General features: G+C 47.6%; 1 protein-coding gene across 1 annotated transcript in view; it reads right to left on the bottom strand.

Moving 5' to 3' along the window:
* Positions 1-22,763, bottom strand: part of CDH1 (cadherin 1) — an 84,119-nt gene that overhangs the window by 61,019 nt on the left and 337 nt on the right. The window contains exon 2 of the mRNA XM_059383235.1: positions 21,908-22,022. Within this exon, the coding sequence (XP_059239218.1) occupies positions 21,908-22,022 (115 nt within the window). The remainder of the gene's footprint in view (positions 1-21,907; positions 22,023-22,763) is intronic.

Below are 22,763 nucleotides of genomic sequence, written 5' to 3'. Positions count from 1 at the left end.
TTGCCCGCAGGCCTCTTCCTCCCCTAGTAAACTGTGCTCTTTGCTGTCTTGGGCTCTTGGTCCTGCCTGTTTCCTTTGGTTCCAGCAGTTCTTTTTATGGCACCTGCCCCTGCAGCACTACCCAGAACACGCTTTTCCTCATGACAACCCGCCTGACCCACTCAGGTCCATTAGCCCACCTCCCCACTCTAGTTACTCTCCACCCCATTTCTCTGCTTCATTCCGTGAAATCCTATTCATTTACATGTTTCATGTCTATTTACTTATTGTTTGTTTATATATTTTATTTATTTATTTATTTATTTATTTTAAGATTTTATTTATTTATTCGACAGACAGAGATCACAAGTAGGCAGAGAGGCAGGCAGAGAGAGAGAGAGGAGGAAGCAGGCTCCCCACAGAGCAGAGAGCCTGATGTGGGGCTCGATCCCAGGACCCTGGGATCATGACCTGAGCTGAAGGCAGAGGCTTTAACCCACTGAGCCACCCAGGCGCCCCTGTTTGTTTATATTTTAAAGATTTTATTTATTTGACAGAGATCATAAGGCAGGCTGGGGGGCGGGACGGGGGAGGGAAGCAGGCTCCCTGCTGAGCAAAGAGCCCAATGCTGGGCTCCATTCGAGGACCCTGGGATCATGACCTAAGCCAAAGGCAGAGACTTTAATCCACTGAGCCACCCAGGTGCCTGTTTCATGTCTATTTAGACACTAGAACTGAAGTTCCCTGAAGGCACAGGCCTGGTATGCTGTCCCTTCTGTGGTACCCCAGTATGAGCAAAAGGCAGGCCCAGGATAAACATGGATTGACTGATGCCCACCTCAGGGCAGATGTGGAGTCATTCATCCATCTATAAATGCTCCCTGAGTACCTACTAAGTGCTGAATATTGTGTTCGGAGCTGGGGGGTCAAGGTCAGATAGAGAAGAGACCCACATCCTTACCTCTGGGGTCCTTGCAGTCCCAAGGGGGGGATATAGGCAGAGGGAGCCTGGCCAGGGCTGTCATCCATGGAAGTAGGCCCAAGTCCAGAAGGTGACATTCTTGGGACAGGAGGCAGAGCTCCCTGGGGCACATACCTCATGGTAGCCAGCAAGACTCTCAGGCCAACAGGTAGGAAGCTTAGCTTGACCATCTAGGCCAGGGAAAGGACTAGACTAAGATGCCCCCAGGAGTCCCTCCAACTCTGGAACTACCGATCTTCAGGCAAAGGTGAATAAAACATAATAGTGGCCAAGACAGTCCTAAAACCTGTCTGGAGCCACAGAGGACCCCTAAGAGTCAGAGCCATCTTGAAATATAAGAATAAAACAAGGTATCACAATCCCAGATGAGAGATCCTACACAAAGCTATAGTCATCAGAAAAGTATGGTACTGGTACAAAAACAGACACACAGATCAATGGAACAGTAGAGAGCCCAGAACTAAACCCAGCGTCTCATGGTCCATTAATCTACAACAAAGGAAGAATATACAATGGGAAAAAGAAAGTCTCCATAAATGGAGTCGGGGGCACTAGACAGCTACATGCAAAAGAATCAAACTGGACTCCTTTCTTACACCCTACACAAAATAAACTAAAAATAATAATAAACCCAAAACAGACTAAAGACCTAAATATAAGACCATAAAATTCCTAGAGGAAAATACAGGCAGTCATGTCTCTTACATCAGCTGTAGAAACATTTTTCTAAATACGTCTCCTTTGGCATGGGAAATAAGCAAAATTACTGGGCCTACATCAAAATAAAAAGCTTCTGCTCAGCAAAGAAAACCCACTGAATGGGAGCGATACCTGCAAATGATACATCGAATAAGGGGTTAATATCCAAAATATAAAGAACTTCTAGCACTCAACACCCAAAAAACCAATAATCCCACTTAAAAATGGGCAGAAGACATGAACAGATATGTCTCTAAAGATGTACAAAGGACCAACAGACACATGAAAGTTTCTCAAATCACTAATTATCAGGAAAATGCAAATCAAAACCACAATGAGGGGGCACCTGGCTGGCTCAGTCAAGTGAAGCCTATTGACTTTTGATCTCAGCGTTATGAGTTTGAGGCCCATGGCAGGTGTAGAGGTTAAAAAATAAACATTTAGAAAAAATGTAGAAGGGATGATCCAGTTCATCAGGTACGATCATGAAAAGAACAAAATGGCCTTAAGACCTTCTAAGCAGCAGATCTACAGGTTATAGTGAACCACACACTAAGTGAACTCTGGGCCTCAATTTCCTTATCTGAAATGGAGCAGAGAACCTACTCCTCCCACCCAACGATCAGGAGAATTTGATGTTACTGTACAAATACTTAGGGCAATGCTTGGCACACAGTAAGAGCTTTATCACTGTTAATAATAAAAACAGTGATTATGTTTTACAGTTATCAAGAACAGCATAAGTACTACTACTTCTGAATGCCCAATGCATGCCTGACATTCTGTATTGCTCCCGTTTAATCCCCCCAATAATCTCTCAAGTAAGTACTACTAATCCCATTTTTTAAAAGATTTTTATTTGTTTATTTGACAGACAGAGATCACAAGTAGGCAGAGAGGCAGGCAGAGAGAGGAGGGGAAGCAGGCTCCCTGCTGAGCAGAGAGGCTCTGCTCAGCAGGGAGCCTGATGCGGGGCTCGATCCAGAACCCTGGGATCATGACCCAAGCAGAAGGCAGAGGCTTTAAGCCACTGAGCCCCCAGGCACCCCTAATCCCAGTTTTTGAAAGATTTTTATTTATTTGAGAGTGAGAAAGCACAAACAGGGGGAGGGTCAGAGAGAGAATGAAGAGCAGACTCCCCACTGAGCAGGGAGTCCAGATTGGGACTCAATCCCAAGACCCTGAGATCATGATCCGAGCCAAAGGCAGATGCTTAACAGACTGAGTCACCCAGGGTCCCCCTATTAATCCCATTTTGCAAAGGACCAACATTTAACAGAAAGAAAAGACTCCCTTAAAAAAAATCTTTAAGAGTTTCCCAGGATTAGACCTCCTAGAGCTCGGACAGCCTAAGGACAGCCTTCCCTTCTCAAGGAAGGGAAGCTATGCATCCCAGCAATCAGATGAAAATTGTGAATCCTTGCCCTGTCACCAAGCAGCCAAGGGGACCTCACCTCTTTGAGTTCCAGTCTCATCTATAAAATGGAAACTATTAATAGGATTAGTGCACAAAATAAATGAGCTTACAGATGTAAAAGCAAGTGCCTGTCAATAACTGAAAGCTTCTCGATAATGGTCTTCAATTATGGACACTTCTACTGAGGGCGATTTCCTGAGAAGAAGGCACAAAATATAAAGAGAAACCAGATCCAATTGTAATAAGGAAATTCCTCATGAGAGAAAAATAAATCTTTAAAACGTGTTAAGTGTCTGAAAGTCCTAACGTGTCCAGGAATACTTTTTTAAGGAGATAAATCACCTTAAAGCCAATCTTTTTAATAACCCACGATTGTCCTCTAAAATATCAAAGAGTGCATTCAGAATCACATTTCTGAAATGCCTTACACATTCACTGGTCCCTGGCCCCCCACCCCCAAAGTCGAAAAGCACCTGTACTCCCTGTGCACAGTAAGGAAAGTCCCTAAAATTCTTTCTTCCTTGGCCCAACCTTAAAACTGAAACTGCAGCTGCCTTATCTCCATGTTGGATCTGTTTTCTGCTAGGCTTGAGTTTCACGCCAGCTTCTCCAGGACAGCCGCAGGGCTCCGCCATGCATCTAAATATTGGCCGGGCAACTCATTTAACTCCTCGGTCCAAAATCAAGTTAAGTTATTTGTCAGATTACCCACTAGTCTGGATTATCCAGGCTACCCTTCTGGGCCTACCAGTCTGGAAACCCCAGATGCCCAGTGACTCCCTGAAGGTAAGAAGGGACCATGAGTGAGAGGGAGGAAGGACGGGAGGGAGGAAAAGCTCAGTGGGCCATCCCAGCTCTCCACAGACAATAGAATTCTTGCTCTGCCAAGAGTTTTTGTCATTCCATCCACATGTCTTGCATATTTTGCTCATATCTGCTTCTCCAAGAAAACATGGGGAGTTCAAAGAGCTCAATGTAATTCCTCTTGCCCTCTAACTTGACAGATGCAGGCAGGCCTCTGAATGCCTTTTCAGGGGGAGTTGGAGACCTCAAAGCCTGATGAAAGCTCTGGACCCAATGAACCCAAAAAAGGCTTGCCAGTGCGCTATGTACACACCCTCCCCTTGTTCACATCCCGGTGGGTTCATGGATTCATAGATGCCCCCCTCCCACCAAGTCCAATCAAGAATCTCCTTTTTTTTTTTTTTTTTTTTTTAATGCTGCTGTTCCTCTCAGACCTCTTGACTCTGGATCTCTAGCAGGGAGGCCCCTCCAAGTCCGTATTCCCTGCTGTCTGGGGGAGCCCAACTGTAGCCCAGGTTTGGGATGGGAAGGTATGGACCAGCTTCCTTTGAAGTGCAATCCCGGGACCTCCATCCAGGCAGAATGGGTTTATTTAAAAATGCCAGATTCTCAGACCCCACCCAGATTTACAAAAGGGGGTCTCTGAGAGGGATGGGGCCCAACAGTCCACATTTAATTACACAGGTGGTTTTGAGGCACCATAAAAACTGAGGAACTGTTCCCAGAATTACAGCTCAAGACCTGTAAACAACTGCTAATTAACGAATCAGCATGTCAAACGGCAGAGCACTGAGGGTGTCCACATTCCGAGGAGGAGGGAGAGGCGCAGGGGACATCCCCCACTCCAGTACCGACGTCCCTCCCCCACTTCCAGGTCCCTCTCCTTTCCTCAGCCTCCCAACCACATCCTCAACTAACCCTCTGCACACCCTTGCATTGCTAGCTGCTTCCCTCTCTAAACTTGTCATCTGTGTAATCGGAATGGGGAGTGGGCAAGATGGGACTACAGGAGCAGCAGCAGCAGCAGCAGCACCACCACCACCACCACCACCACCACCACCACCCCCCCAGCCCTATCCCTCCCCACCCTCCCCACCCTCCCCTGCTTTACTCGGGTCTTTTCCCCAGACTTCCTTGTAACATAGTACTTAACTCAGTTTATTGTCCCTCCACCTTCTAGAATGGAAATTCTGCACAGGGGGTGGTCATTTTCATCTGAGGCCCTGGCTTCCCTGGAGTGCCTGGCAAAGGGCAGGCAGGCTCAGTAGGTTGAAGAGTGACAAAGTTTTGAGCTAAGGTGCTGCCTGATGCCAAACGCTCTAGAAAGTAGTAGATATCACCGCAATTTCCCTTCAATGTAAAAAGGGAGAAACTGAATACCTTAAACTGCTTCTTATTATACCTGATTTATCTTTTAGAAGCAAATAGGGGGCGCCTGGGTGGTTCAGTGGTTTAAAGCCTCTACCTTCGGCTCAGGTCATGATCCCAGGGTCCTGGGATCGAGCCCCGCATGAGCCCCGCATCGGGCTCTCTGCTCAGCATGGAGCCTGCTTCCCTTCCTCTCTTTCTGCCTGCCTCTCTGCCTACTTGTGATCTCTCTCTGTCACATAAATAAATAAAATTCTTTATTAAAAAAAAAAAAAAAAAGAAGCAACAGCAGCAAATAGTAAGTTGGCAGGGGTGGGGGGGGATGCAAAACTTTTTAAATGTCCCATGACTGTTTAAAAGAATGGCCAGAGGGATCCTATCTAAGGATCCCTAAGGATCCTATCACTGCTTACTGAGTGCCAACTACATTCCAGATGCCATGCTGGGGACACTTCATGGGGCATCGAGACTGCTGGAACAGAGAACCTGGGGGATCCCAACCTAAGAAGGGGTTGGGGGCAATGTCCTGACTATCGCCTTGAGGGCAGAAAGTCAGAGAAGGCCTCCTGGAGGCAGCACCAACTGAGCTGGCCCTCAGAGATGAGTGCGCAAGGCAGAAAGCTCAGGGAAGTTGCTGCTGATGGAGGGGACAGAGTCCGGCTACTCTGCAGATGGACCAGAAGCACCATTAGAAATCTGAATCCCTGGGCCTTACCCTGGACCAAGGTCTTGAAACTGAGCAGTCATGGGCCAGGGTACAAGCTTCTGACCACCAACGTAATACTCACCCACTGAACAGCCTTTCATCAAACAACTACTTACTGAGTATTGCACTACCTGGAATGGAGAAGGGAAGAGGCAAAGCAAGAAGACAGGAACGGGTGGGGGGATCTGCACTGAAGGGGTGGAGAGGAGCCAGGAGTTAAAAACGAAGTCCTCACAGGCCTTCCTCTGGGACATTCCCCTCTGCCCTTCCATCACCCTCTCCACCTTGGTCACTCAAATCCAGGCGCACTGGCCTTCTGCTCTTCCTCTCCACTTCAAGGCCTGGGACCTTCTGTTCCCCTGATCTAGACCGCCCTTCCCCACACTGCCCAGCCCTTCACCTCTCTTGGATCTTCGCTTGAATGTCCCTCTTCAGTGAGACTTTTTTAAACAACCCCAACTGCTTCCCAGCAAATACTTACTCAGATTCACTTTTCTTAAACATCTGTTGCCACCTCAACACCCTAAATGCTTTACATGTTTATTATGTTTACTGCCTGTTCCCACCAATATCGGAGACTATAAACTCCACCTGGGTGATCTGTACCTGGCTGGTTCTCTGCTGCATCATCCCCAGTCCTGGAACAGTGCTTGCCACACAATAGCTCTTAATCATTATTTACTGAATGAATGAATGAATGAATGAATGAGGAAATGAATGAATAACGCAAACACGGACAGACAGGATGGGAGGTGCCGTCTGCTGAGATGAGCCCCTGGAAGAAGCAAGGCGGGGGAGAGCAGAGTGGACTTTGGATAAGCATTCAAGTGGGGGGAGGCTGGGTGAACGCCCCGGACCGGATACTCCAGGCCAGACCACGCTGGCCTCTCTCCCGGGGCCATGTGGACGGTATAGTTCTTTCCTGGTTCTGTGGCCCACTCCACACTGCTCCAGCAGAGTCCAGGAGTGACTCGGTCAACCAGCCCCAGGGCAGGCAAAGAGAGGAGAACCTGCTGCTCCTGTTCTCCTAGCTCGCCTGGTCTTTGCCAACACGGCCCCACCCAGCCAGCCAGCCAGCCAACGGCAGCCGCATTACTGTCCTTCTATGGTCCTGTTAGGCCCCATCAGCCCGGAAGGCCAGGCCCGATTTGTCAAGGGGCTGTTTCCTCATAGCCCCCCCACCCTTACAGTGCCACTCCAGAGCTGGGAGCCAAGTTTCATCTCAGCTCTCTGAGACACCAAATACCCACTTTGTCATGTTTGTAGCCCCCCCCAGAATCTAAATGGGAGGATCCCTCCCCACCGACCTTGGCTAAGGGTACCCCTCTCTCAGCCAACAGGCTCCTCTCCACCCTCCTGCTCACATGCTACCCAACACCCCAGGCCCAGCTCCATCAGACTCCCCCTGCACCCCCAAGAAGTTCTGCCAGCAGCTCCAGCCCACACAGGTCTTACCCCACCTGGATTCTGAATGTGCCTATTGTCTGAAAACCTGGCGTCTCAGCATTTTCTGACGCTCCTGGACAGCTTACCAAAAACCCCACAGGACAAGAGAATCCTTGTGACGGACAGATCACACAGTAGGCCCTCAAACACCGTACTGAGGGAACGTGATCGTCTTCTAGGATGCTAAAAATACCTTCCTCAGGTTAAAGAGAACGGGGGGGGGGGGGGGGGGGTTAGAGTTCAGCCACAGATGGGTAAAATTTTCCAGGACATATTTAAAAAGGATGAGCAGGAGAGGATTACGCTTTGCAGGACAATTCATATTTCCATTTATGGAAAAACTCTAAAAGGGGGAAAAAAACACAAATAGGGCACACGTGTTCTGTAAGTGTTTAGAAAAATATCTGGGTTAGGGTACACACCCAATCGCCAACAGCAGCCACCTGAGAAGGGGAGAGAACTTTGAGAGATGTTTAAATTTTCTATTACAGATTCTTCAGGTTTTCCTTATAGAATGTAAGCTTTATAGTAGGGAATTTCGAACATGTCCAAGAGTCGAGGAAACAGTGTGATGAGCCCCACAGATCCAACGCACAGCACCAACAATACCCAACGCGTGATTTCACGTATACCCCAACCCCCAACTCCTTACCCATCCCAGATGGCTCCTTCCATCTGTAAATAAATCCTTGTCAACCACTGGAGGATTAAGACTGCTCCCCACCTCAAAAAAATGATCCCTAGGCACAATTACTGTTAAGGTTTTTTAAAAACAAAATAACTTCCCGTTGGATCCTGATTCAGAGGAAGATCAAGGAAGCTGCGGCCCTGTTCACACAGTTAACAGGTTTAAAACCTCTCCCTGCCCCCCCCCCCCCCCCAAGTGATTAAGAAGAAACTTTAAGTAGAAAAGGAAAATGTAATAATTAGCCTAAGCAGCTCTGAAATGGTGGCTTGCAAACCTGTTGGTTTGCCGCACTGGACGGTTCAGATTTAAAAGGGAGCTCAAGAGCAAGGGCAACACCCCCTTTCATTCTGGGCTTCCAAGGGGGTGGGAGCTTGAAGTTTCATTTACCCCAAGGGCTCAAGCTAGTCAAGGCTTTTGAAGGCTGCAGTGGGTGGACCTTGAGTCTCCTTTTTAGGCCACAGTGAAGAATCTGGAATGCAGATATTCCCAGAAACCGATATGAGTACCGTACCAGTAGGGTTAAAAGCTGGCCAGGCCTCTGCCTCTAGCTCTTGTGATCCTGGGCTGGTCAGTAACCTCTAGAGGCTTCCGTTTCGCTATCTGAAAATGGGACTGTCATACTACCTACCTCGATGGTTAGTATGGGGATTAAAAAATGAGATCCCACATCAACAGCTGAACTCCATCAATACATGGGTGCAGGATTAGTAGGGTATATATAGTCTAACAATTGTTACTTTCTGACACTACCAGCTGTGTAACTCTGGCCCATTCAAATAACCATACAGAACCAGCCAATTCACGTATAAACTAAGAAACTAGAGGATTCCTGGGGCACATGGCTGGCTCAGTGGGTTAAGCGTCTGCCTTCAGCTCGGGTCAGGATCCTAGGGTCCTGGGATGGATCCCCACGTTGGGCTTCTTGCTCAGCGGGGAACCTGCTTCTCCCCTCTCCCTCCCCCCACCTTGAGCTCTCTCACACACACTGTTTCTCTCTCAAAGAAATAAAATCTTTAAAAAAATAAGTAAAGGAAAACATCTAATAATAAAAACTCAGCACTTCAAAGCTTTTGTTATAGGCCAGCCACTGAAAACGCTTTAGACATGCTAATCACAGCATTCTCTGTCAACCCTGTGAGGCAGGAAATACAATTTCATCCCCTTTTTAGAGGTGAGAGCACTGGGGCACAGAAAGGTAGAGCAACCTACCCAAGGTCATAGGGCAAGTAAGACAGGAGTCAGAACCCGAACCCAGTCAATCCTGCTTCTCCTGCCTTCCCCAGATCATCTTTACTCCCCCCACTCAGGGGGCTCAAGGAGACTCTTTCCTTCACTTCACAGGATAAAAGAGAAATAAATGCTCAAGATTAAAGTCACAACCTTGACGTCAAATCTCTGTTGAAACCGGGAGCGCAACCTCACACACCTGGTAAATGAAGTTGGGTTTCCTTGGTTGAACCACCCCCCAGGTATTTAATTCCTAAAGTTTTTAAGCACTCCCGAGGTTCAGGTGAGAGGATTAGCAGAAAGGAGGAAGAAAAGAAAAAAAAAGGGTGAGAAATTCTAACTAGATTCTAAAGTCCAAAGAAAAATCAGCACAATTTACATGAAAGTTTCCAAATCAAAGACTCTAATGACAAGCTCTGAAACAGCCATCTGCAAGGCACGCGAGAGCGTTTCTTTATCAAGGCAGACTTAAGTCAGAAGGCACAGGAAGTACACCCACAAATTCTAATTTCTCCAGAAAGATTAAGTCATTACAAGCCCAGAAGCCAAGGTGGTAATGAAATTGGTCACGTGAACTTTACCAAGCAGCTGTGGAGCCCTGTCATTTCTGCAAAACCTCGGGTCCCTGCTCGCTACGAGGAGAAAGACCTACAGGCCAGTATCCTGGGAGTTATGACTAAAAGCGGGCACAAGTACCTGCTCCTAGGAGGATGAGGTCACAGATTCCAGCAGCTCCTGATAACCTCACCAGGAGAGGCAGCCTGGCCAGTGATTCAGAGCTCCACCCCACCTGGCAATAAGCAGCCAGGCTATTGTCCCAGGGCTGACTCAAGAGGTGACGTTTTCTACACAAAACGCACTTTTCCCACAAATAACCTGGTCCTCTTGTTCCCTTTTCAAACACTCCTACACAACCAGGATGAAGAATTTGCGGGGGAGTTAGTTTGCGGCCTTTGAACGTCCCCATACTTCGTTCTGACTAAGCAGGTCTTGGGACACCGATATACCTGTGACCACCCCACCCCCAACACCCAATGTGCCCAAGAGTCATGATGCCTTTAGGACAGTTTCATCCCCCTGCATGAGGTTAAGAGAACCAGATTTCAAGCCCTATTCCCCTCGGGCAACACACCAAGGATGGGTGGCATGGAAAGCACTTTAGATCCTGGTTTCAATCTGATACCTTTTAAAGAAGATGTAGTGACAATTAGCTCTTGGGACTATTCCTCCAGAAAAATACCTGCCCAGTGATTAGCCACCCCCCATCTTTTTTTTTTCCTCTGGGGTGTAGTTGACATACAATATATTCTTCTCAGATGTACAACATAGTGAGTTACATTTAAACACTTCTTACAGAGAGATCACCAGATAAATCTAGCTACCATGTGTCACCATATAAAGTTGTAAGCTACTATTAACTATATTCCCTATCCTGTACAGTGTATCCTATGTCTTATTTTAATAACTGAAGTCTGTACCTTTTAAGAGAATAGTCTTTTCTTTTTAATAGACTAGTCTTTAAACTACATCAATATGGACTTTTAAAATAATACGGGAAGCCCTGCTCCATCAAAGACCTAGGCCAGGGGCGCCTGGGTGGCTCAATGGGTTAAAGCCTCTGCCTTCAGCTCAAGTCATGATCCCAGGGACCTGGGATGGAGCCCCGAATCAGGCTCTCTGCTCTGCGGGGAGCCTGTTTCCTCCTCTCTCTCTTTCTCTGCCTGCCTCTCTGCCTACTTGTGATCTCTCAGTCAAATAAATAAATCTTGGGGGAAAAAAAAAAAAGACCTAGTCCAATCTAACACCTCTTGAGCACACACTTCAAGTCTTCACATAAATGTGGTTTAGTGAGGATTCTCCCAGAACCCTCCACTCCGACACTTTTAGTTCTGTCCCCTTTCCTCCTGTATTGTTCTCCTTCCACAGACCACCATGCTGTCTCCTCCTGTCTCCTCTGACTAGAAGAGAAGTTACACAAGGGCAAGGATTTGAGGGTTTTGTCCTGCTATATCCTCAGTGCCCAGCTAAGCACAGTACTAGTGTTGGCAAGTGCCCAACAAAAATTTGTTCGGTGCTCAGACAGATGACCGCCATCTGGAAGGACTTCTCTTCCCCCTGAGACCTTCAGAGCAGGAATTACCTACCCAACCTCCACACTTGGTCGATCACAGTCTGGTTAGTTGCCTTGTCTTGCTGTAAAGAGCACAGGCTTTGCTGTGCTCTGGAGTCCAAAAGCCACCGGAACACCCAGCCACAGAACACCCAGCCAGGCTCTCCCCTTTCATGTCTGCCGGACCTGCACTAGCTTATCCTCTCAGAGCTACAACGGTCACTTCGCACGGGTTGTGGAGGTTTAAAGGAGACAGACAGCACATGGGAAGATCTGGACACAGAGTAAGTACCTGTCAGTGCAATGTTATGTATGAGATCAGAAGATGAAACAGTAATGATTTTTTTGGTAAGTATATCTCAAATATTGCATGGGACATAGTAATAATTAAAACCACTACTTCTCTGAAATTCAAATATAACTGGGCATCCTGTACTTTTATTTGCTAGCCCTGGCAACTCTACAAATTAGGTTGCTACCCTCCTGAAGACAGGGTGATGAATCTTATATAATGATTTCTAACATTCTCTCTGACAAATAAATAAGTGAAGCATTTTAAAAGGTTTTACTTACTTATAAATAAATATATTTGAGAGAAAACAAACAAGAGAGTGTGAGAGAACTCTCTTGGTGGGGGTCAGAAGAGGGGGAAGCAGGCTCCCCTGAATAGGGAACCAATCCCAGGACCCCAAGATCATGACCTGTGCCAAATGCAGATGCTTCACTGACTGAGCCACCCAGGTGCCCCACCTTCTCAACATTTACTGATTCGATGGATTTTGTAGTTGTGAGATTTGTATCTTGGCCATGAGCTAATTAAGATGCCTTGAATTTCTGTATTGAGAGGTTTTTTTCTTTTGCATTTCACAAGTTTCTCCCAGGTTTCTGTGCATTGCCAAGAACCAGAAGAATGGATACCAGGTCTTTAACAATTAATGGCCCTGAAGGATGCTGCAGATACCCAGGAAGAAGGTGTTGGGTGCATCTGGGAGTCTCGCTCAAGGAAGGTGTTACCCAGACAATAGGAAACGAAACAGATGGCTCTGCTAGGCTCAGATCTCTGTTCAGATTTTGATCTGGTGCTTCCTTACACCCAGAAGTGTGGGGCAGAAATGGCTCCTCTGACCTTTAGACTCTAGATTGCAAGCTGTTTTGTTACAAGACAATTAGGTAAGGTTACACTAGGGGTGTGCAGGGCTCAGAGAAGCAGGGGAGTGCCAAGCAGAGACACATGCCCTGTGACTATCCCCTCCTCCTGTCCTTCTATGGCTCATACTGACAAAGTTATAGCTTTTCTTTAAAAACAAAAGCACCCCAGAATAGTTTGTTTTTGTTTTTTAAATTAACATATACTGTATTCTTTGCCTCAGGGGTACAGGTCAGTGAATCATCAGTCTTACACAATTCACAGCACTCACCATAGCACATACCCTCCCCAATATCCATAACCCAGCCACCCTATCCCTCCCCCATGACCCTAGAATTGTTTCCAAATACAAAAAGTATGTATAGTTCTATACATACACTCTGAAACCTCCTTTACTCATTCAGCAAACACTTACTGAGTACCTATTATTCGCCGGGCACTGTTCTAGATTCAATAAAGCCTGAAACTAAAACATGAAATTCCCTGGCCTCCAGGCGCTTCTATTCTACTGGGAGGAGAGAGAAAAATGGACAAAAGAAATAACTTGAAATACATAGCATGCCAGATGATGAAAAGTGCTCCAGAGGAGAATAAAGCAAAGGAAGAAGAAGGGAAGTGCTCGAAGGGGTAACTATCTCAAATAGTTTCAAGGGTTTCAAGGAGGTGACGTGTTAGCAAAAACTTGGATCTAGGGGCGCCTGGGTGGCTCAGTGGGTTAAGCCTCTGCCTCTGCTCAGCAGGGAGCCTGCTTCCTCCTCTCTCTGCCTGCCTTTCTGCCTACTTGTGATCTCTGTCAGATAAATAAACAAAATCTTTAAAAAAAAAAAAAAAAAAAACTTGGATCTAAATGAGTAAGCCATGAGTGTCTGTCAATAGAGCAAACAACTCTTGATCTTGGGGTCACGAGTTCAGGCCCCATGTTGGGCATAGAGCTTGCTTAAAAGTAAGTAAAATGAGGGGCCCCTGAGTGGCTCAGTGGGTTGAGCCTCTGCCTTCAGCTCAGGTCATGATCTCCGGGTCCTGGGATTGAGGCCCACATCGGGCTCTCTGCTCAGCGGGGAGCCTGCTTCCTCCCCTCTCTCTGCCTACTTATGATCTCTCTGTCAAATAAATAAATAAAATCTTAAAAAAAAATAAGTAAAATGAGCGAGCCAATGTGGGTATCAGAGAAAAGTATTATAGACACCAATAACAGCCAGTCAAAGGCCTTCAGGTAGAAGTGTGCCTGGTGCGTTCGAGGTACAGTCAAGAAGAAATGATGGTAAGGGGTGGGGGAAGTGCTGGGGGTGGGGGGACATCATGAAAGTTTTGCACATCACAGAAAGGACTTTGATGTACATTCTGTGTGAAATGGGGAGCCAATAGTGGATTTTGATTTTTAACTTTTTTAAAGAGTTTTTTATTTGTTGGAGAGTGAGCAAGCAAGAAAGCACAAGGAGGGGGAACGGGAGACAAAACACGCAGAGGGAGAAGCAGGCTCCCCAAGGAGCAGGGAGCCAGAAGAGGGACTCTGATCGAAAGGCAGCCACTTAAGCAACTGAGTCATCCAGGCATCCCTAACTTATTTTTTTGATTGAAGTATAATTTGCATATATTTTATTAGTTTCAGGTGTGCAACATACTATTCCCTATTTGTATTAGCTTAAAATTTTAAAAACCCATCACTCTTGGTGGCTGGATGAAGACTGTTGGGGGAGAGGCAGAGGACACAGGGAGACCAGAAAGGAAGCTGTGGCATTAACCTAGATGAACACACTCTTAAAACTTCTTTTGGGAAAACTCTTCTGGGAACAGAAAAGGTGTATGAGTATGTCCGAATGCCAAACCACAGAAACAGGTGTTTTCCCTAGCCTTCAACTTGCCTAGGTACCATAAATCTGAAAGGCTTTCGGCTTATTACAAGCTCTCCTAATTACAAAGCCCACTAATTATTATCTAGGCCTTGGCCAATTATCTCACAGGGTCCTGTGCTGGCCACTGTTTATGATTTTGCTCAGGGTGAACAAGTTCAACCCTTCCAGTCGGGCTCCATTAGATCCCAGCAGTAACACCTGAGCTCACAGGATCCAGGCCCAGATCTCACTCACACCCTGAAAAAGTCCTAGTTGGAACCTTGGTAAATTTAGGACGCTTTCCCTCCCAACCCCTTAATCTGAATGCCACCTGAATTCCATTTTCAGAGACCCAGAAAGTTGAAGACACACAGAAAGGAAAAGAAGTGCACTTCAGCTAGCATTTATTTGGAAGGGGGAAAAAGGGAAACAGGACGGAAATGACCCACATGTGAAAGACAAGTGCCCCTTCAAAAGCAAAAGCAGCTGAAATCCAGCATCACAGTTAAAATTAGTGAGATCAGGAAGGTGTAAAGACACCTCTTCCAAGGGGAGAGGGAATTCCTTACCCTCAGATAGGTGACTTGGATTCCACTGGAGATGCAGCTGGGCAACAAGACATAAGAGGGGCATGATGAGTGTGGGTTTTGAATGATAAAAGTATAAGACTGTTGCCCCACCTCTGCCACCTCCTGGGTCAGGGTGATAAGACTTTTTTACTGTCGACCACATATGTATTAACAAATAATAATAATAATAATAATAATAATAGAAAAGTAGGAGGAATAGAAAGAGAAAAACCAGGGCACCTGACTAGTTCAGCGGGTGGAGCATGCAACTCTTGATCTCAGGGTCGTGAGTTCAAGCCCCACTTTGGGCACAGAGATTACTTAAAAAACAAACAAACAAACAAACAAACAAAACCGAAAGAGAAAACTCTGTTAACTGCAGACTAAAGTCCAAGGCCTTGGGATACTCTGACTTCAGCCTACATAGGCAGTCGCATCCTGGGGTCCTCTCCTGCCAGCCACCTGTCCAAGAAAGCACAGCTCCAGCCTGGCTCCTTTATGCCCCGCCATGCCTTTGAGCACCCCAGTCCCAGTTCCTGGACAGTCTGTTCACCTTCTCTGTCTGGCTGAAACCCTCTCACTCACCAAAGTGATCGCTGAACACTTCCCCACCACACAGCCCTTCTCAGAAGGTAGAAGGTACTCGAATTACCCTCTGCAGGGGTCTCAAGAGATTTTTGCAATTTCCCTGAGAGCAAGAGCTGGGTCTTAAGTCAGTAACCCTAACACTGGCTACACAGTGGGGAGGGGCATGTGTACTGGCTACTTCCCTGGGTCCCCCATTCCTAGCCCATCAGCCCTTTTCTATACCCACAGAGCAGTCCTTTGCCAGCACGGCAGAAGGACCAGCCTTATCCCTTCTGGATCCACGGTGCCCATGAATCCCTGGCCTTATTTAAGCTGGACAGTCAGATGTTCAGACCCTGGCTGGCACCAGGTATCTACTCATTCAACATTTCTGACCTAGCTACTTGGTTGTCAAGGGCAATGAACCTGGTGGCAGCAGCAAACACCTGGGGAGCTTTAAAAAAAAAAAAAAAAAAGCCATATCCAGAACCCCACTCTCAGAGACTACAGCTCAGTGAGTGTGCAGGAGGGCAAATCTCCATCTTTGAGGTGTTCCAGGCGATTCAATACTTAGCCATGCAGGCGAGCCATACTCTCAGGGGCCGGGGCAGAGCATTTCTGGCAATGGGGAAACAGTATCCTCAAAGTACGTGTATTATGAAATAATTTTATTTTTTAAAGATTTAAAGTAAGCCACAACATGGGGCTCAAACTTCCAACCTGATATCAAGAATCCCATGATCTACCAACTGGGCCAGCCAGGTGCCCCATGAAATAAATTTCGAATCAGAAGGGGTGTCTGGGTGTCTCAGTTAATAGTCTGCCTTTGGCTAAGGATGTGTCCTGGGGGGGCCTGGAATTGAGCCCCATGTCATTGGGCTCCCTGCTCAGCCAGGAGTCTGCTTCTCCCTTTCACTCTGCCCCTCCCCCAATGCTCTCTCAAATAAATGAAAAAAAAAAAAAAATAGAAGCTGGCGATTTCAAGGTCATTTTGATCTTCCCATCCCAGCAGCTCCTTGCCCGACACCTCCCACTCCAACTGCAAACAATATTCACGAGCAGGTCCACAGGCAGCCCCACCCAGGACACTGCACAGCGGCAAGCAAGAAAACGCCACAGAACTGCCTTTCCTAGCAAAGGGCATTCTGGTCTAGTCACTGTTTGCAGAGCAGTGTTTGCTTTAATGCAGAGCAGGGAGAGTGAGGAAACTGGTTTGGCTGGTTTACTGGGTGGGAAGAACAGAGGGAAAAGTTTGAACCGAAGGTAAAACACACAGTAGAGACTCCAACAGAAGGCACCGAACACTCCGAGGGCTTCAATATTTAATATTCATTGTGCACCTGGTACTACTGTGCCCATTTTATAGATGAGGAAATGAAGGCTTCTTTAGAGGGTAAAGTCATTGGTCAACATCTCAGCCGGCAAGGGGCATTCCTTAGGTTTCGATCTAGGCAGTCTGACTCAAGAACCTTCTAAATGATGGAAATGTGCCTGGGGCGTGGTGGGGGAGAGAGGAGGACTGGAGGTAGATTAAAGGAAGGAAAGGGAAGAGGAAATGTGCAAAAGAGTGGCTAAGCCCTCCCAGTGGTAGCATGCATGAGCTGAGGTGTATGAAAGGTAAACTTAAATTAGTAAGAGAGAGACAGGAAGAAAGGCTACCTGGAGAATTTCTCTTAAATGACCAAAGATGACAAACACTTCAGAACGACTGCCCTTCCCCTTTCAGATTCAGGTTTGAGGGCTCCCACCTCTGTGCTCTGCCTCTCAGATGGAAGCACTCAGATGGAAGCACTTAATGAGGCAGTCCAGCTTCCAGAACCACTAAAAGGGTGAGCAACCCTCACACGAGTCTTAGAAAGTTCACAGACTCACCTCTAACCAGTCCATTTGGATCAACATCTAGGGCTGGCCTGAGGCCAAAGATTTTAAGAGGTGGAAAAAAAATAAGAAAATGTATTTATTAATTCACTCATTTGTTTAAAATATCTGCGCGCCTACTCTGTCCCTAAGAAATAGGAGGCACCGTCTCATGGATCTTGGTGTCTTTGTATCATCTCACCTGCTTTATGTTCAGCCCACATCTGCTGATTCATTACTGCAACTCCCGAGTCTAGCCCAGGGCTTGCACTCTTACTTGTTGCCTAGCCAAATACACAAACATACACATTTAAGTCTCACAACAAACCACTTAATATTATTGCCCCTTCACAGGGGGAACTGACGTTCACTGAAGTGATCTACCCAAGGTCACACAGCTAGAAGCTGAAAGGCAAACCTGGATCTTCCTTTTTTAAGATTTATTTACTAGAGAGACAGAGAACAAGTGGGGGAAAGGGCAGAGGAACAAGCAGACTTTCAGCTAAGCATGGAGCCAGGCTAGATCCCACCCTTGTGATCATGACCTCAGCCTGAAGTCAGACACTTAACCCACTGAGCCATCCAGGCGCTCCACACCTGGATCTTTCATGTGCTTACTCAAACTATCCTGACCAGCCAAACAGACTTCATTCCCCTCCTTGAAAGCCCAAAGCCCTGAAAGGAGATGGGAGTTGAGGCAGAGTGGAAACCCAGAAAGCCTGAATGGTGACAGGTGCCTCTCGGGGATTTAGGGTTTTGGCAGCTTCTGGGAGATGTGAGAGCGGACTGCTGGCTTATCTGGGGCTACACTTGGAAGGGATGTGTAACAGACACCAAGGTGAGCATTTCGGAAGAAAAGACTCACTCAATATAAAGCCCCAGACAGCGAAAAAGGGATTTCCATATCCACCTGGCAGAGGCAGGGTGCCCCACGGGGGTGGGGGAGCAGCAGGCAGACTTCCTTACATAGGAAGTATGTAGGGAAGCCTCCCTCACAGACACAAAGACAAGAACAGGAGGAGGCAGGTCTCCTTCCTCAGTGAGCTCAGCACCAAGCCTTATCACCGATGTGAGTAATGGGGAAGTGAGTCCGAGGGGCGGGAGAGAAGGGATCTGATGATGTAAGGGAGATCCCAAAGCAGGTTTCTGTATTTGTATTTTTTTTTTTTAAGCCCAGTTGAATTAGAAGGTTTGCACACGGTTTCTACCACCTTTCAGCACATCTTTGAGAAACGGGAAATGGATGTACTTAATCCACACACGTGGGTGCTTGCAAGCTAGGTCAATCCGTCTAGCAGCCAGAGCCTAAACCCAAAACATAAACCCTGTTTGCCCAAAACCAGGTGGTAGAGGAAGCAAAGCAAGGAAGTCATCGGTCTGAACATCTGCAGGCTCCCCCCGCCCCTACCCGACGCAGGCCTCCATCAAACTAAGGGCACTATGATGGTACTTCTCAGATCCCATACTAACGGCCTGGGTTTCTCAAACCAGTTTGTGCTAGGAAAAAGAAAATCAGAAATTCTAGAGAACTGGGTTGTAGTTGTTTTTTCAAATACTCTCCATTCTAGAACCTGGAGAGAAACCAAGGAAATAAATATAAGGCTGAGACTATAGGGTCAATCATCTCACAGAGCACAACAATCACCCCAGCGAACCACCCCAGAGTCCCCGGAGTTTGGTTCAACTCTATCTGTGACACTCTATGGCCACTGGTGGACAAAAAGGAACAGGTTCCTTGTTTTCAAACTCCCATGAAGCAAAGTGTTTGTGGAGCCAATGTTTAAACCCGGTGCTAATGTCACATCCCTCCATTTCCTTGGATTCTCCAAAGACTGAGACCACCACCTTCCTTAGGTGCCTTTTTAAAATCACAAAGCTGGGACGCCTGGGTGGCTCAGTTGGTTAAGCAACCGCCTTCAGCTCAGGTCCCGATCCCAGCGTCCTGGGATCAAGTCCCACATCAGGCTCCTTGCTCAGCAGGGAGCCTGCTTCTCCCTCTGCTTCTGCCTGCCACTCTGCCTGTGCTCACTCTCTCTGACAAATAAATAAAATCTTAAAAAAAAATAAAAATAAAAACACAAAGCCAGGGGGCGCCTGGGTGGCTCAGTGGCTTAAAGCATCTGCCTTCTGCTCAGGTCATGATCCCAGGGTCCGCATCAGGCTCTCTGCTTCCCTTCCTCTCTCTCTGCCTGCCTGCCTACTTGTAATCTGTCAAATAAATAAATAAAATCTTTTAAAAAATAAAATAAAAATAAAATCACAAAGCCAGTTCTCTGAGGTCGCACATTGATTTTACCAGAAGGGCACTCCTATCCTGGGCTAACTGGGTCATTCTACACAGGACTGGTAGGAAAGCCCAAAACAGGGAAATGTCAGAAAATCTGTTGAGTGGGGTGGGTCCTGGATAGAAAGAAACTGAAACCAGCCACCCTACCGAGGAGCTCGCAGAGGCGGTCTCTCCCATCAAGATCGCCAGCTGCTGACTCCCTGCACTTCCTATGGAGTGTGACCCATCTCCATCACCACTACCTCCTCTCCTCCGGGTCCTGCCACATCAACATCTCTGCTCTCTCAGGCACACAGTGAAGATAACATCTACTTCACAATGGACACTACTTCCCCAAATGCCATCTTTCTCTCTCTCTTTTTTTTTTCCCCTAGATTATTGAGCAGGTAATAGAACAGAAGACCAGCTGCGTGTCTCTGAGCAGATTACTTAATTGCCCAGTTTCCTAACCTGCAAAGTCAACCAAATAACGGTGCCTACCCTGCCCCAGAGTTTGGTTCAAAAGGAATAGGTGCCGCTATTAATAATAATGGCAGGGGTGCCTGGGTGGTTCAGTCGGTTAGGCGTCTGCCTTTGGCTTGGGTCATGAACCCGAGGTCCTGGGATTGAGCCCTGCATCTGGCTGCCTGGTTAGTGGGAAGCCTGCTACTTCCTCTCCCACTCCCCCTACTTATGTTCCCTCTCTTGCTGGGTCTCTGTCAAATAAATAAATAAAATCTTTAATAATAATGGTAATTTTTATATTACGTAGTAATGTTAGTGGGACAGACCAAGACCAAGACCCCTTGTCGGGGGAAAGGCAGGGTGCAGGAGCAGTGAAAGCCAGATTAACCCACATCTGGAGCTACCAAATGTCCTGAGGTACAGGAAAACAAAGTGACCAGCTCTTGTCTTGGACATCCCCATAGAGAGAAGCACTCACACTCCCAGTTTCTAACCCCTGCCTCAATCTTCAAGGCTGGGTAAACTGCCTCCTCCAAGAAGCCAGTCCTACCCACTGGTAGCCATCAAAACATCCCACGCCACCCACATTCTTTGGCACCTAAATGCCCACGTCCCACAGTGCCCTCTTAAGTGGGTCCTGGGACATTCTCCATAATCTGCTGGAATGTGACATGCCAACAGGCTGGAGTGTCCCTCTATCTCTTCAATTCATTCCTGGGTGCCCTGAACAGGGGTGGGCAGAATATCAACCATCGGCTAATGGCGGACCCACTGCAAAACCACACAAACACTTCCTTTCTGACTCAATAGAGAGCTCCACACAACACCAACAGGACCCAGAAAAGCAAATATGTTTAATCAATAAAACTGCAGTTTCTGTTTAAAAAAATGCCACCCACTGTTGGAACAACTTCCAAAATTCAAACAATCTTCACACAACAGCATGACTGCTGCTGTTTTCACGTGACCAAAGACTGGAAGAAGAAATGCAGAGAATTTCCTCTGGGAATCGTGGGTGATTTCTCACTTTAACAAGTGTTTTATAGTTACAATACTTGCCCCATCAACTAAAATCAAGAGGAAGGAGAACTCGTTTGGTAGAAAAGAAGCATCTGGGAAGTTAGTGAAACCAGAAGAGAAACCAGGCTTCCCTTGCTCTCTCACTCCTGCGAACAGTGAAGTGAAATAAAGCAAACCCTATAATCCTGATTATCATGGTGATACCGCCCAGAAATACATTGTGTGCTTTTTCATTCCCGGAATCAGAGCTATCTGGCTTTAAAAAAAAACAAACATTATTCCTTAGGGGAATGGTACCTGTATCGAAATTTTTCACCTCTTTGGGCAAATGCCAGAACCTAATAACCAGGACAGGGCACTTCGGTAACTGAGATGGTGCAGAATGGGGCCTGGGAGTCAATTCAAATTCCTGCTCTCTGACCTTGGGCAAGTGGACTCCACCCTCTGAGCCTCTATTTCCTTATCGGCAAAGGGGAATTACTAAGCCCTCACCACCCTCCATCACACCAGGTTTCTGCAGTCTCAAATGACAGACTATCTCACAGGAAAGGCCTCTAAACGCTCCCTCCCCAACATCCCCATACAAGGGTAGCCCTCTCACCCACAGTGCTCAATCATGGCTAAAGTTGAGATCCCTACATCTGTGTCAACTCCAAAGGGGTATCTTTTGAACCAGGTAAAAGGGGCTTTGCCCAGGGGTGTGGGAGTACAATTTCCCAGACCCTTGCCACTCCCACCACACCCGGCTCAGGACTTACCTCTGCCCAGGACTCGGCCTCTCTCTAAATGTCGCCGGGGCACTGTGAACGTGTAACTGTCAGAGCCAAAGCCAGGACGACAGGGCCCTGGCTCCTGGCAGAGCCACGATGAGACCTAAGTAGGGAAAAGGTATGAAACCAGGGTGACCTGGGCGCGGCGGCGGAAGGGGGGGGGGGTCCCCTCCTGCCCACACCGAAACCAACTGCGCCTCCCCTCCCTCGCTCCCACCGTCGGCATTGTGGGAGGGAGCCACCCGCACCCCCAACCCCCAGGGCAAGTAGCCTCGCCAAACCCCTTCATTCCGAAACCTGCTGCCGCCAAGCCCCCAGGTACTCCCGGGAGAGGGGGCTGCTCTGTCAGCTGCTCCCCACCAGGTGCCCCTTTCCTTCCCGTCTCCTTTTTCATTTCACTGGAGGCATCTTTACCCTACCCCACTTCACTTTCCACACACCGGGAACGCCCCCACTCCTAAGTCTACCTCCTCACAAGGAGGGGCTCTTCAACACCTTTTGAGTCCTTTATTATCCCGGTGGCGCCTCCAAACCTGTTTACAGTCTTTTCTTTGCACGGCAGGTGCCTTTATTTCTATTGATTTCCCTTCCCTTACCACAGGGGTCGTCCCCTTGACTTGCACTGGGACTCCTCTTCTCCGTATCCCGACGCCCCACGTCCCTCCACTGCCCGCCGCCAGCGCGGACTGCGGCCAGCCCCGGGGTCCCCCGAGTCCGCAGCGAGGGTCGCCCCCGCCCCCCACGCCTCGAGTATTTGCGGGAGGGAGTGGGCAAAGTCGCGCTCGCTCTCCACCCGCTCCCACTCCCACCTCCGTGGAGCCCAAGAGCGCGGCGCAGCCTCCAG

The sequence above is a fragment of the Mustela nigripes genome, chromosome 17 (genome assembly GCF_022355385.1).
Source record: "Mustela nigripes isolate SB6536 chromosome 17, MUSNIG.SB6536, whole genome shotgun sequence".
NCBI classification, from domain to species: domain Eukaryota; kingdom Metazoa; phylum Chordata; class Mammalia; order Carnivora; family Mustelidae; genus Mustela; species Mustela nigripes.
Note: the sequence above shows the minus strand (reverse complement) of the source record. Positions and strands in the feature narration are given on the sequence as shown.